Source organism: Acanthochromis polyacanthus, chromosome 8, assembly GCF_021347895.1.
Source record: "Acanthochromis polyacanthus isolate Apoly-LR-REF ecotype Palm Island chromosome 8, KAUST_Apoly_ChrSc, whole genome shotgun sequence".
Taxonomy (NCBI): Eukaryota; Metazoa; Chordata; class Actinopteri; family Pomacentridae; genus Acanthochromis; species Acanthochromis polyacanthus.
In genome coordinates this window covers 39,221,070-39,234,058 of record NC_067120.1, presented here as the reverse complement: position 1 = coordinate 39,234,058, position 12,989 = coordinate 39,221,070, and the positions used below count along the sequence as shown (strand labels likewise).

General features: G+C 39.8%; 1 protein-coding gene across 1 annotated transcript in view; it reads right to left on the bottom strand.

The window, feature by feature from the left end:
• Positions 1 to 12,989, bottom strand: part of LOC110966569 (spondin-1-like) — a 142,399-nt gene that overhangs the window by 110,775 nt on the left and 18,635 nt on the right. Inside the window, 1 exon segment of the mRNA XM_051951858.1 lies at positions 6,399 to 6,532. Within this exon segment, the coding sequence (XP_051807818.1) occupies positions 6,399 to 6,532 (134 nt within the window).

The window sequence follows — 12,989 nt, the reverse complement described above, 5'->3', positions numbered from 1 at the left end:
TAGAAAACAGAAGTTGCATTTGGACTAATTAAGGCTAGTATTAGCATTAGCTCAAGCAAACTATTTTTTTCCTGTTTTCAGACATTTTTAAAGTCAGTTATGATGCTTCATCATCTTATCGTTATGCTTAAGCAGCATAAAGCATTCACAAAAACTAGAAAATAAAAGTTGCGCTTGAATCAATTAACCCTTTACGCTTCAGTGCGTTGTAGGTGTACCGCCGGCGGTACACCTACTAATTTGCATAGGAATTTCAAGAATGTCCGACGGCTGCAAACACAATTATACAAACACTATACGCCGATGGAAAGCTTAGATTCTCATGAATCCGCCGGTATAAACCACTTTCAGATGTGATTACCACAGCGGGTGAGAAAAACACATTTGTCCGACAAAAACGAATATCCATCCATCCGTTCTCTATACACGGCTTCAAAGCACACAGCGCGACTCACATTTCCGGGTTCATTATTACACACAGAAAAAAAGATTCCACAAAAAACGGCCATAATCCAACCTTTTACATCCAGATGACACAAGCCAGTAAACTATTTTGTCCAAAACATGTCCTGAAGTCGGTATAAAATCCACGAATCGGTCGTTTTCAAGGAAATGCACCTCGCGATGTGCGTCCAATATTCCCTGTATTTTTCGTCATTTGTTTTTATTTACAAATAGAATATTAGCGATTTTTTGTACTGAAAACGGCTGGAATTGACTGAAGCTTAAAGGGTTAAGTATTTTACGGAAAATGTTGCACGTTCTTACTATTTTTCTCGATGCTGGATTGCACAAAAGTGAAGTTTATAGCTCTACCCTGATGCAAAAGCATCTCAACAAAGACGAAGTGACGGGAAAGTTGCAACATCAGACGGCTGCAGAAGAAGACAAAGTGATGAGGTAATGCTAAATCTCTATTTTGCCCGCTGACAGACAAAAGTGACAGTAATACGAGGTGAATTTGCATAGCAGATGCTGCACCACGCGGGGCTGGATTTATTGAACTGGCAAACACTGGGGTGGCTACGTGCCATCTGTCAGACAGCAGCAGCAGATAAATTAAAAGCAACAGCTGTGAGTACACAGCGGAGGTAAGGGCAAGTCGTAGCACCTCGCTTGGCGCAGGAAGAGATGCATGTCAGGGAGGTTATTCCCTCCGGGACGTCGGATGAGGAGATGGAAAAGACGTTTCCAGACGCGTGTTCACTTCAAACTTCAAACACCTGTTTGTCATTTGTATTCTCCATTTGGCTTCACGCCGCCATAACTCACTGTCTACATGTAATTTGTTTTCTGAATTACACTTCATTACGTATTAATGGTAGCAGCTATCCGTTAGCTCGTTGGTGGAGGCCGAAACCGCGTAAAAATCAATCCTTGTTTTCCATCTTGGTTTCCCTTCCTGACAATTTCAGTTCCACGGCAGCCTGTGACTTTTTTAAGAACAACATTAAGAATTAATGTGTTCATCATGACATGAGTTTTTCTAGTCCAGGGGCTGAACAGGGAGCTCGCTGTGTTCAATCAATCTGCGTTTGACGACAAACAAAACCAAGGCGAGGGCAAACTCTGGGAGCAGAAATGTTCAATTCTGGATGTGATTATAGCTGCTGTACATATAAAACAACCTGCTGAGGTGAGGCGGTGCACATAACTTAATCATAAATTACTGTGAAGTGCATTTATTTTTAAAGATCCCCTCCAGTGAAAATCAAGACTTTCACCTCGTTAGCATGTCCATAGGGTGCTTTCTGTATGCTAGAAGACATACCATGAGCATTTCCAGCTTGGAACTGCAGAGCACTGATGACCAGCTCAACAACACAGGTCCACACTTCCAGGGTTATAATTTATAAAACGAGTCACTGTCAGGTTGTACGGTGCAGCTTTCTGTATCGTTATTCCGATTGGCACTGGTTAAAATCATTATACACAGGGGTCTCGACTTACATCGGAGTCTCGTCCCTACGGCGCGATGTAAGTCAATTTTCACTGTAGGTCAGAAATCACATATGTACATAAGTACCAATGTCACTCACCGATGCTAACACTGTGGTAAAACCATTTTATGGGGGCTCTGGACTTAGGTCAGAGTTACATTCCTACGACCCGACAAAAGTCGATTTTCGCCACAAGACAGAACTTCATCAGTAAAGTCTGATTCATGCTTGGGAGCCATAATGAAGGGCAAAAAGTTAGCGAATGTAGTACAATTCAAGGTGGAGTACAACCAGAGAATATAAACAAAGCCGTCTTATAAAGTGCTTGTCTGCTCTGCTAGCCAATTAGTTCGACCTAACCAGCTCCAACATAACGATGAACTGCCATAGTTTGAGGACGTCGTAAAATGAAGATGCCCAGTATACAGATGGGACTTTGACTTACATTAGAGTCTCGTCCCTACGGCGCGATGTAAGTGAATTTTCACCGTAGGTCAGAACTCACGTATGTACATAAGTACCTCTGTCACTCACCGATGCTAACACTGTGGTAAAATCATTTTATGGGGGGTCTCGACTTAGGTCAGAGTTCCATTCCTACAGCCCGACATAAGTCGATTTTCGCCACAAGTCAGAACTTCAACAGTAAAGTCTGAGTTACACTTGGGAGCCATAATGAAGGGCAAAAAGTTAGCGAATGTAGCACAATCCATGATGGCATGCAACCAAAAAATGTAAACAAATCTGTCTTATAAAGTGCTGTGTGACGAATTTGTCTGCTCTGCTAGACCTACCTAACCAGCTCCCACATAATGATGAAATGTCATAGGTCAAGGATGTCGTAAAACGATGATGCCCAGTATACAGACGGGACTTTGACTTACATCGGAGTTCTATTCCTACGGCCCGACAAAAGTCGATTTTCGCCATAAGTCAGAACTTCATCGGTTGAGTTTGATTTATGCTTGGGAGCCCTAATGAAGGCCAAAAAGTTAGCGAATGTAGCACAATCCAAGGTGGAGTACAACTGGTAAATATAAACAAAGCCGTCTTATAGCGCCACATGAGGACACATTTGTCCGCTCCGCTCATCAACTAGTTCCACGTAACCAGTTCCAACATAACAACAAAAGGTTGAGGACGTTATAAACCAAGGATCTCCAGTATACAAGGGGTCTGGGTACTGTTTAATACTGTAGAGACCAGAGGAGGTGTCACTCAGACTACAGTTCATGTTGGCAAGTGAGAGCACTGTGGGAGTTTAGCTAACCTCGGGCACCATGACAAAGACTTCTGTGGTGGTTAATGACCTCCAACCTGAACTGAGATGTTTCAACATGCTGATATCTAGTAGGACAGTGTTTCTACATCCCAGAGAAACATGCAGCAGCATATCCAGCTACATGCTCAGTCTGTGTTACTGATGAATCAAACCATGACAAAGACTTCCATGATGCTTAATGGTCTCTGGCCAGAGCTCACATACTGAAGAAGAGCTGTAGGACAGTATTCCTTTAGCTAACAGGCTAATGTAACCAAGCCCAGTGTATGGATGTAGGCTCATGCTAGTCCTGAGGTCTGCTCGGAGATCATTAACACTCATAGATGGTGCCTGTTGGTAGCTAAACCCAGGTTATGCTTTCTTTCTGATGTGCACGACCTTCTTCTTCTGCCTTATCGGTTAATATTCATTTTAGTCTGTTGAAATATTAACAATTAAACAACGAGCTTCAAGTGTTTGCTAATCTTGCTGCATGTTTAATGTCCTGTTTCTGTTATTAGATATAGAAAGAAAGTTGATTCTACAGCTCGTTTTTTAAGATAAACTGCTCGTGAAGGGGTTAATTTTACTGTTAAACTGTCAGATATTTCTAATTAGCTAACATACATGCCAACACTGATATATCTGCGATCACATTAATGTTTCTTTGGCTACATTTAACTGTCAGGTAACACTTTAAGATCCTTAAATTGTGCCCTACTGTCTTTAATGTTCATAGCATTTCTCAACCCACCTGTCCTTTATTTTATACTTGACTTGTGTGCATTTATCATTTAACTACAGAAACTGTGCTCAAGCTAGTCTTGAGGTCTGGTTGGAGGTCATAACAACCACAGGAAGCTTTGTCATGGTGCCCCTACATCCATGCAATGCTTTCTTTCTGACATACACAACCTTCTTTTTCTTCTTCTGTCTCATCAGTTAACATATATTGTAGTTGGTGAAAATATTACCAACAATGACTCAGTTAGCTTCAAATGTTTGCTAATCTTGCTGCATGTTTAATGTTACTGTGAAAAGAAAGAAAGTTGATTTTACAGCTTGTTTTTAAAATAACCTGCTCATGAAGGGGTTAATTTTACTGTTTTACTGCCAACACAAATGCCAGCATTCTCAGTAATGTCTCTTTGGTCACATTTAACTGTCAGGCTACATGTTTAAATCCCCAAACTGTCATTAATATTCATAGCATTTCTCAGCCCATCTGTCTGTCCTTAATATATAGGGATCCTCTCCGACCACTGAAAGTATGAGCAGCTCACAGCTATTTTACGGAGCCTTTAAAAGACACAACAGCGATCCGATACGAACGTCCTTCTGAGGATTTCACACATAAACCGAGTTCCTGAAATAACGCCTAGTTTAGACTCACACCTGCGTCCCACCGCTAATTGCCCCCAGCAGCCATCATCTGCCCCTTTACTTTACATCGGCCTTCTACAGAAACACCTGGCATCAATTCACCACCTAGAACCAATAACCACTGTCTGTGTTCACCACACTAACAGGTTTTTTGTGCCTTAAACGCTGCTGCCGGGTTACATAACTTGACAAATCGTGCCGTCGGTTTTTAATTTTACCTATAAGCGGCTTTCCATTAGCGCTCTCCATTATCCACAGTACACCATATGCCTTTTCTTTTCCGTTATGCAGCCGATGATTTCCATTAAAAGCGTCGCACAGACAAAAGTCACCCACCGCTACGACCTTTGTGTTTCAGTCAAGGCTTTGAGGAAGGTGGGATCAAGTAAAACGCCCACAAAACAACCAAATTCACATCATTCTTTACTCATTTACTCAACTTTTGGGGTCGATTTTACACCAACATTCATCACGAAGGCTTTTAAGTGATGCTAAATCCCCCAAAAACATGTTATCTTAAAAAAAAAAAAACTAAATCACAGCATTTGTCAGAGCTGAAAACTGGAAAAACTAAAAAAAAAAACTACTGGATTGTGATCTTTCCGACAGTCCACGAACTACTCATCTGTGACTAGAAAACGATCCAAATCTGAGCTTAAAGAGGAGCTAAAATTACTCACTTTCTCATTTAAAGACTCGTCAAAACCAAACTGACGGCACCAAACAGATTCTGTAAAATACAAGAAATTCTGCATTTCTCAACAAAACCGAAAAGCCACGACCGACTCAATTACAACCAACAATCACGAGACAAAAATTCAGAATTATTTTTGCAAACTGCTGCAAAACAACCACAAAAGAGGTGCAGAACAGCAAAAAATAGACAGAATTACTGGAAAAAAGTAGAAAATTACGCAAGATGATTAAAAAAATGTCACAAAATGCAACAAAATAGATGCAAAATGACCAAAAAGCAAGAGAACTGATCGAAAAGACACGCACAAATACCCGAAAAACCACTAAAAGAATCGTAAAATAGCAAAAAAATAGACAGAATTATGCAAAATGACTGTAAACTGACACAAAATTAACCCCAAATAGCTGCTGAACTACTGCAAAGACTCCCAAAACAACTACAAAAAGATTCAAAATGACCAAACAGCAAGAGAACTGATTGAAAAGACACACGAAATGAACAAAAACAGATGAAAAACAACCATTAGAGAGCCATAAAATGACAACAAATAAACAGAATTACTGTAAAAAGGCATAAAAACATGCAAGACTAGAGACACAAAATTAACACAAATTTCTGCAAAACAACTGCAAAAACGGGAGGAAATGGCAACAAATAGACAAAACTACTGAAAAATGGTAGAAAATTATGCAAGACGACTTAAAGTCAAAATGCACCAAAACAGATGCAATATGACTGAAGAGGAAGAGAAAACTAAAAAGACAAACAAAATGAATAGAAGTTTCTGAAAACCATAAAAGAAGCATAAAACGACAAAAAATAGACAAAATCACTGCCAAAAAGATGCACAAAAATATGCAAGATGACTAAAAAGTGACACGAAATGAACACAAATTGCTGCAAAGACACACAAAACAACTACAAAATCATGGACAATGACCAAAAAAACCAAGAGAACTGACTGAAAAGACACAAAATGAAGAAACTGTTTGTGTCAAAGTGATGAAAACACTCAACTTTTAGGTTTTCTGTGAGCAGATTTCGATATTTGTAGACTTTCTCCTGCTTATTAAAAGCCTCCTCGGTGTTTAATGAGGAGGATTTAATTAAAACTCACTTGAGGATGACGCAGCCGGACCCAGTAGGGGGCGCCGTCCATAAAACCTGGATCCTGGTGCGTCGTCGAGGCGTGCTCTCCGTCACCGCCGGAGGACAGTTGGTCATGAACTGAGTGTCGTCTTCGTCAACGATCTGGAAGCCAAAGAGAAAAAAAAATTTGATTCTCCAGCGGCAGATTTCCGAACATCATCGTCATCAATCAGCGCTCTTCTAACTAAAGTTTGGATTTTGTTTACCAGAAGCAGATTTTTCTGAGGAGAACGACTCGATCTGGACTTACACATGAAGCAGAAACATGAGCATCAGGCCGTTCATTTCTGTAACGTTAAACCTTCATCTGGATGGATCTTTACTGCAGATCAAACTCACTGCAAACATGTTGAGCTGCAACGATTAATCAATGAATCGTCAATTATTAAATTAACATCCAACTATTTTTGAAAATCCATGATTATTTTGAGCAATAATTTAACAAAAAAAGGTCTAAATTCTGTGATTTCAGCATCTTAAATTTGAATATTTTCTGGTTTCTTTCTTCCTCTGTGGCGGTAAACTGAATATATTTGGAGAATTTGTCCTGTTGGGCTTTTTGGTAAACCCTACATTACTGCAAATATACACCAAAGAGCTATGAAAAGATGCAAAATTAATACAAATTGTGGCAAAACAGCTTTACAAGAGGCACAGTATAGCAAAAAATAGACTCAAAATAAAAGCAAAAGGGTGCAAAATTGTGCAAGATGACTAAAAAGAGACACAAAACGCACCAAAATAGATGAAAAATGACTAAAAAGCAAGAGAACTGATTTTTAAAAAAAACACGCAAAATGAGAACAAACAGCTACAAAACTGCAAAAGAGGCATAAAATGAAAAAAAATGACAAAATTAGTACAGAAAGGCATAAAAACATGCAAGGTGACTAAAAACAGAGACAAAATGAACACAAACTGCTGCTTACTGCAAATACTCACAAAACAACTAAAAGAAGATGCAAAATGACCCCAAAAAAGGCCAGAGAACTGATAAAAAGATGCACACAATGTCTGAAGATGTTGGACTGATTGAGAATACACAAAAATGAACAAAAACAGACAAAAAACAACCAATAGAGAGATCAAAAAGGCAACCAATAAACAGTTATTGCAAAAAGACATGAAAAAATGGAAGAAGATTAAAAACAAGGCCGCGAAACACACCAAAACAGATGCAAAATGACAAAAGAGCAAGGAAACTGATTGAAAAGACACAAAATGAAGACAAATGGCTGCAAAACCACCATAAAAAAGGTGTAAAATGACAACAAATTGACAAAAATTACTGTAAAAAGGCGTAAGAAATATGAAAGATGATTAAAACGAGTCACAAAATTCATGCAAATAGATGTAAAATGACTAAAGTGGAGCTTTGTTGACTAAAAATATGATAGAAATGGTTTAATCCTGTCATTATGTCTACAGTTTCTGCTGCAGGTCGATGCCTCTGGATGAAATCTGAAGAACATGTTGGTGAAAAATTCAAACTAACGATTTCTGAAGTAGTCAGAATTCACCCTCGAGGGAGCGTCAATGTCTGCAGAAACTTTCCCAGAAATTTACCCAAAAGGTCACCGAGATGTGTCAGAACTGGGCTGGAGGAGGAAAAACTACGTAGCAAAAAGAACGCCGAGAAAAGTCGTGTTTTCAGAAAACACTCCTCAGGGAATCAGCCCGGAGTCGGAAAAACTTCTCCAACCTGCAGTTTGTTCTCCTGCACAGTTTCTACCAACATGATACCAGAGGCCAAGTTTGAAGATCTGATCACAGGAGAAACTTTGGTTTTCCTGCCAATCCACCGCAGGTTCAGACCACTTCCATCTTCAGAGAGCAGCAGGAGGTTTTAGTAGCGAGCTGAGGAGAAATCTGCAACATTTTAACCTCTAGGATCAGCAGGAAGATCAACCAAACCTGGAAAAAGTTCTCAGAATCATCTGCAGTAACTTCAATGATCAGAGTTCTACCTTCATCCATTGAGGAGGGTCCAGATTTATCACCTTTAAATGGACTTTTTCCATCATTTCTGAGCCTCAGAACTTCATCAGTCCAGCAGATAGAACCATGACATTTAAGAGGAGAAACACATCTGAGTTCTGGTAAAAACTGACTCCAGATCAGTTTACATCCATCCAGGCATCACACAGAGCTGACCAAAATTTGACCAATTCTGGACAATTTTCGAGTCACTCTGGACCAATTTTGATGGACAAAATCCATATTGTAGTTCTGTAAAAAGCTGCGGGCAAATTACTTTTACATCTATCAATTTATTTTCAACAGATGAGTCGTTTTGGAAAACTTTCAGGCCATTTTGAAAAAAAATGGACTCAGTATCAGGGATGGGATCGGCAAGTTCTGATTCCAGTGGAAAATTGTTGACCGGGGGGGAGAGAGAAGAAGAGATATGTGTGCGGCAGCGCAGCGACTTCCAATCGCTGGGCCGTTTACAATCATCGTTAACAAGCTATCATTAATGTCGTTACCATCTCGCGGGAGTATCAGCGACAATAAAGTGTTCAAACTTCAAATGAAATCGGCAGATCCGCCGAAAATTCCCATCCCTGGACTCTACACTTCATGGTGATTCGATTACAGTACTGTGCATGGCTCTCACTGAGTAGCGGCTAGCATTCAGCGCAGTGGATATTAGCAGCCGTTCGATATTACGACTCGCCGACCATAAACATACCTCACCCCCAAAAAAATTTTCTCCTCGAATTTAGACGATTTACAAGAATGACCCTGGCAATGATAAAATCCACGGAATTCCACAGATCCGCGGAAAATTCTCATCCCTGCAGTATTGACATTTTTAACAACTTTCACGTCTTTTTGGTGCAATATTCACATCATTTTGAACACCAAGTAATTTTGGACAAATTGTGAGAAATTTAGGACAGTTTCCATGAAATTTGGAAAAACGTTCATGTCCTGTATGTTATTTTTTTGACTGATGAAAAACATGTTTGAGTTCTGGTAAAAACTGACACCAGATCCTAAACTTCTCAGAATTTGTCAAAAATTACTCAAACTGTTCAAAATGATGTGAATATTGCCCCAAAAAGACATTAACCCTTTACGCTTCAGTGCGTCGTAGGTGTACCGCCGGCGGTACACCTACTAATTTGCATAGGAATTTCAAGAATGTCCGACGGGTGCAAACCCAATTATACAAACACTATACGCCGATGGAAAGCTTAGATTCTCATGAATCCGCCGGTATAAACCACTTTCAGATGTGATTACCACAGCGGGTGAGAAAAACACATTTGTCCAACAAAAACAAATATTCATCCATCCGTTCTCTGTACACGGCTTCAACGTACACAGCGCGACTCACATTTCCGGGTTCATTATTACACACAAAAAAAAAGATTCCACAAAAAACGGCCATAATCCAACCTTTTACATCAGACGACACAAGCCAGGAAACTATTTTGTCCAAAACATGTCCTGAAGTCGGTATAAAATCCCCGAATCGGTCGTTTTCAAGGAAATGCACCTCGCGATGCCCGTCCAATATTCCCCGTATTTTTCGTAATTTTTTTAATTTAAAAATAGAATATTAGCGATTTTTTGTACTGAAAACGGCTGGAATTGACTGAAGCTTAAAGGGTTAAAGGGTTAAAGTTGTTGAAAATGTCAATAATGACTACATTTTTTTTTCAAAATAACCTGAAAATTGCCCAAAATTTCTCATATCTGTTGAAAATAAATCGAAAATTTAGATCTGTCGACTGGAGTAGATGTAAATGTGTAAATGTGCGACGCCTGGATGGATTAAAACTGATCTGGTGTCAGTTTTTATCAGAACTCAGATGTGTTTCTCCTCCTAAATGTCATGGTTCTATCTGCTGGACTGATGAAGTTCTGAGGCTCAGAAATGATGGAAAAAGTCCATTAAAAAGTGATAAATCTGGACCCTCCTCTATGAAGGTAGAACTCTGATCATTGAAGTTACTGGAAATGAAGAACCAGATGTTCTGAGGAGGTTCTGGTTGGTTTTTTGACACCAGCTGGAGTCAAACTTGTGGGAAAAGGTTTCAGTTCTCAGACATAATATCAGGTTTGTGTATTCAGGACGAGTCTCGGCCGGTTTGTCTTTGGTCCTCGGCCCTTGTCAGACATTTTGAAGACTAAACAGAAACAGAAGCACACATGCTCCCATGGCCTCCGACCTTGAACTCTGCAGCTGCCTCCACAGAAACTAAACAACCAAACCCCCAAAGCTTTACTTAAGGTTTCCTCCTCTGTTTCACCAACACTGAGCTCCTGTCACACAAACAAGAGGCTAAAAGGCAGAAAACAGTAGGAGACAAGTGAAAAAAAAAGAAAAGGAAAGAAAAGGAAGGCATTAGCTGGAGGAAAGAGACGGCGTTTAGTGACGGGGAAAGATTAGGACTAACAAGATCAACTGAAACACAACACTGCTGTCTAGACATGAAGAAACTCAGCGTCTGTTCTGTAATGATGAACATTTAGAGGAACAGCACAAAGAGTACGAACAAAACAGCAAGATGTTTACAAAGACGCATTTAAATGATTAAAAATCCATTCAAGACTCGCGTGTTTTCAACCGAAGACGGTAAAATATCGAGTCGACACTTTGAAGCTCCGTCCAAATTCAAGAGTTCAAAGTCAGGACATGCAAATCCTGATTTAATCCTCCGGTCAGGACTGTCGAGTCATGAAACGAGTCAAAGCCGGAGACGCAGGGATCAATAGTCTAGTTAAAAGTCGATGCAGACGATCAAATGTCACTCTCAGGTCCAAGAAACTCTGTGAACTTCAGTTTCACGTCCGTCCAGGTGTCAAACCAAAGACAAGCCATTTTGAAGAATTGTTTTGAGTGATTTCAACCATTTCCAGGCATTTTTTTGACGATTTTCATGGAATTTTAAACAATTTGTTTAAAGTTTGGGCCGTTTTTTGTCATTACATCCAAATTTTGAAATAGTAGGGACAAGTTTTATTCGATTATGGACAACTTTCATGTCATTTGACTCCTTTTTAATGGATTTTTGTTAAAAATTGACACTAGATCAATTTTACATCCTTCCAGGTGTCACAGTTTTGAGTCATTTTGGACAAAATTTCAAGTCCTTTTGAACATTTTATGAATAATAAAAGGTGTCTCAGTCTGAAGACAATCAAAATTTGAACAATTTTGGACAGTTTTCAAGTCATTTTGGACAAATTTCAGGTCCTTTTGAACACTTTGGGGAAATAAGAATTTTTTTTGAATTTTTGGGACAAATTTTAAGACATTTTGGACAAATTAGTGGAACTTTGGACGTCTTTTGTCTTTTGAACAGTTTGTTTTCTCCATTTTTGACAAATATTGAGAAATTTGGGATGATTTTAGACAACTTGTATGTAATCTGACTAGTTTTTACTTCAAAAAAAAAAATCACATCCGAGTTCTAAAACTCTAAACAAAATGACACAAGATCAGTTGGACAGAAACGGTCCATTTACACGTCCAGTACAGCATTAAAAATGTGCATGGAGCTGTAAAGAAAACAGCTCTGGGCCCAGTTTTTACATTTTACATGAAACGGTCCAAACGAACAACACGCTCCCTCCTCTCCGCTGTTTGGTGTGATTGAACGCCAAAAGCCACAGAATTGGCCCCATTTGTCGGGAAATGAAGCTCCGAATGCAGCCGTTTGGATGCCGCCTTGGTTGGGTGGTTCAGACACTCAAATGTAATATGATGCAATATTTGGCCCGGAGACCTCGGCGGCGTTCTGCAGCGATAATACGACTTTGATTGATGGAGAGCTCCAGGCGAAATGTCGGCGCCTCCGAGGTCTTCGTCAAGACAAGAGAACTTCTCAGCTCGTCTTGAAGTGTTGACGTGACATTTCAATCTATCTTCCCGTCTGCTGTGTTTGTTTTTATCCCCGCCAAAACTTTCTCTTTCTTTGCACTCGACTCCCCCAAGGTTTCGTCTGTGTTCACATTTAAACCGGCTCAGAAACTCCCTGACTCTGGTCGTCGTCTTTCTGTCCGGAGCTCTTTGTGTCGGCGTGTTTGAACAGTCCGAAGCATCTGTGTTTACCGTCTGCAGCTTCACAACGACAAAGTGAAACCCCAAACGTCTTCCCACAGCCCCTTTATACACCAGACACATCCCCGTTAGCAGAGACGAGGCTCAAACTTTAGTACTTTTACCAGTTTCATGGCTTAAAAACCAAAGATTACAACAACGTCGATGCTTTTACGATCCAGATTGAACTGTCTGAACCTGGACCTTGAATGTATCGACTTGGTTTGGAGGTTTTTGAGTGGTTTCAACAATAATACAACAACTTTAACGAATGTAGAGTTAGAGGCTCCACCTGGTGGAACAAGCAGGTACTGCAGCTGATCCAGAACACACTTTCTGACATGCACGACCATCTTTTTCCTAATAGGTTAATATATCATTAATCGGTTAATCTATTAACAGCAGGTATATAAAGAGTTGAAAAGCCATATTAATGCTGAATGTATGAGGTTGAAATGAACTGAAATTCTCATTTTATAAGTTTGTAGTCATTTTTTTTCAAAT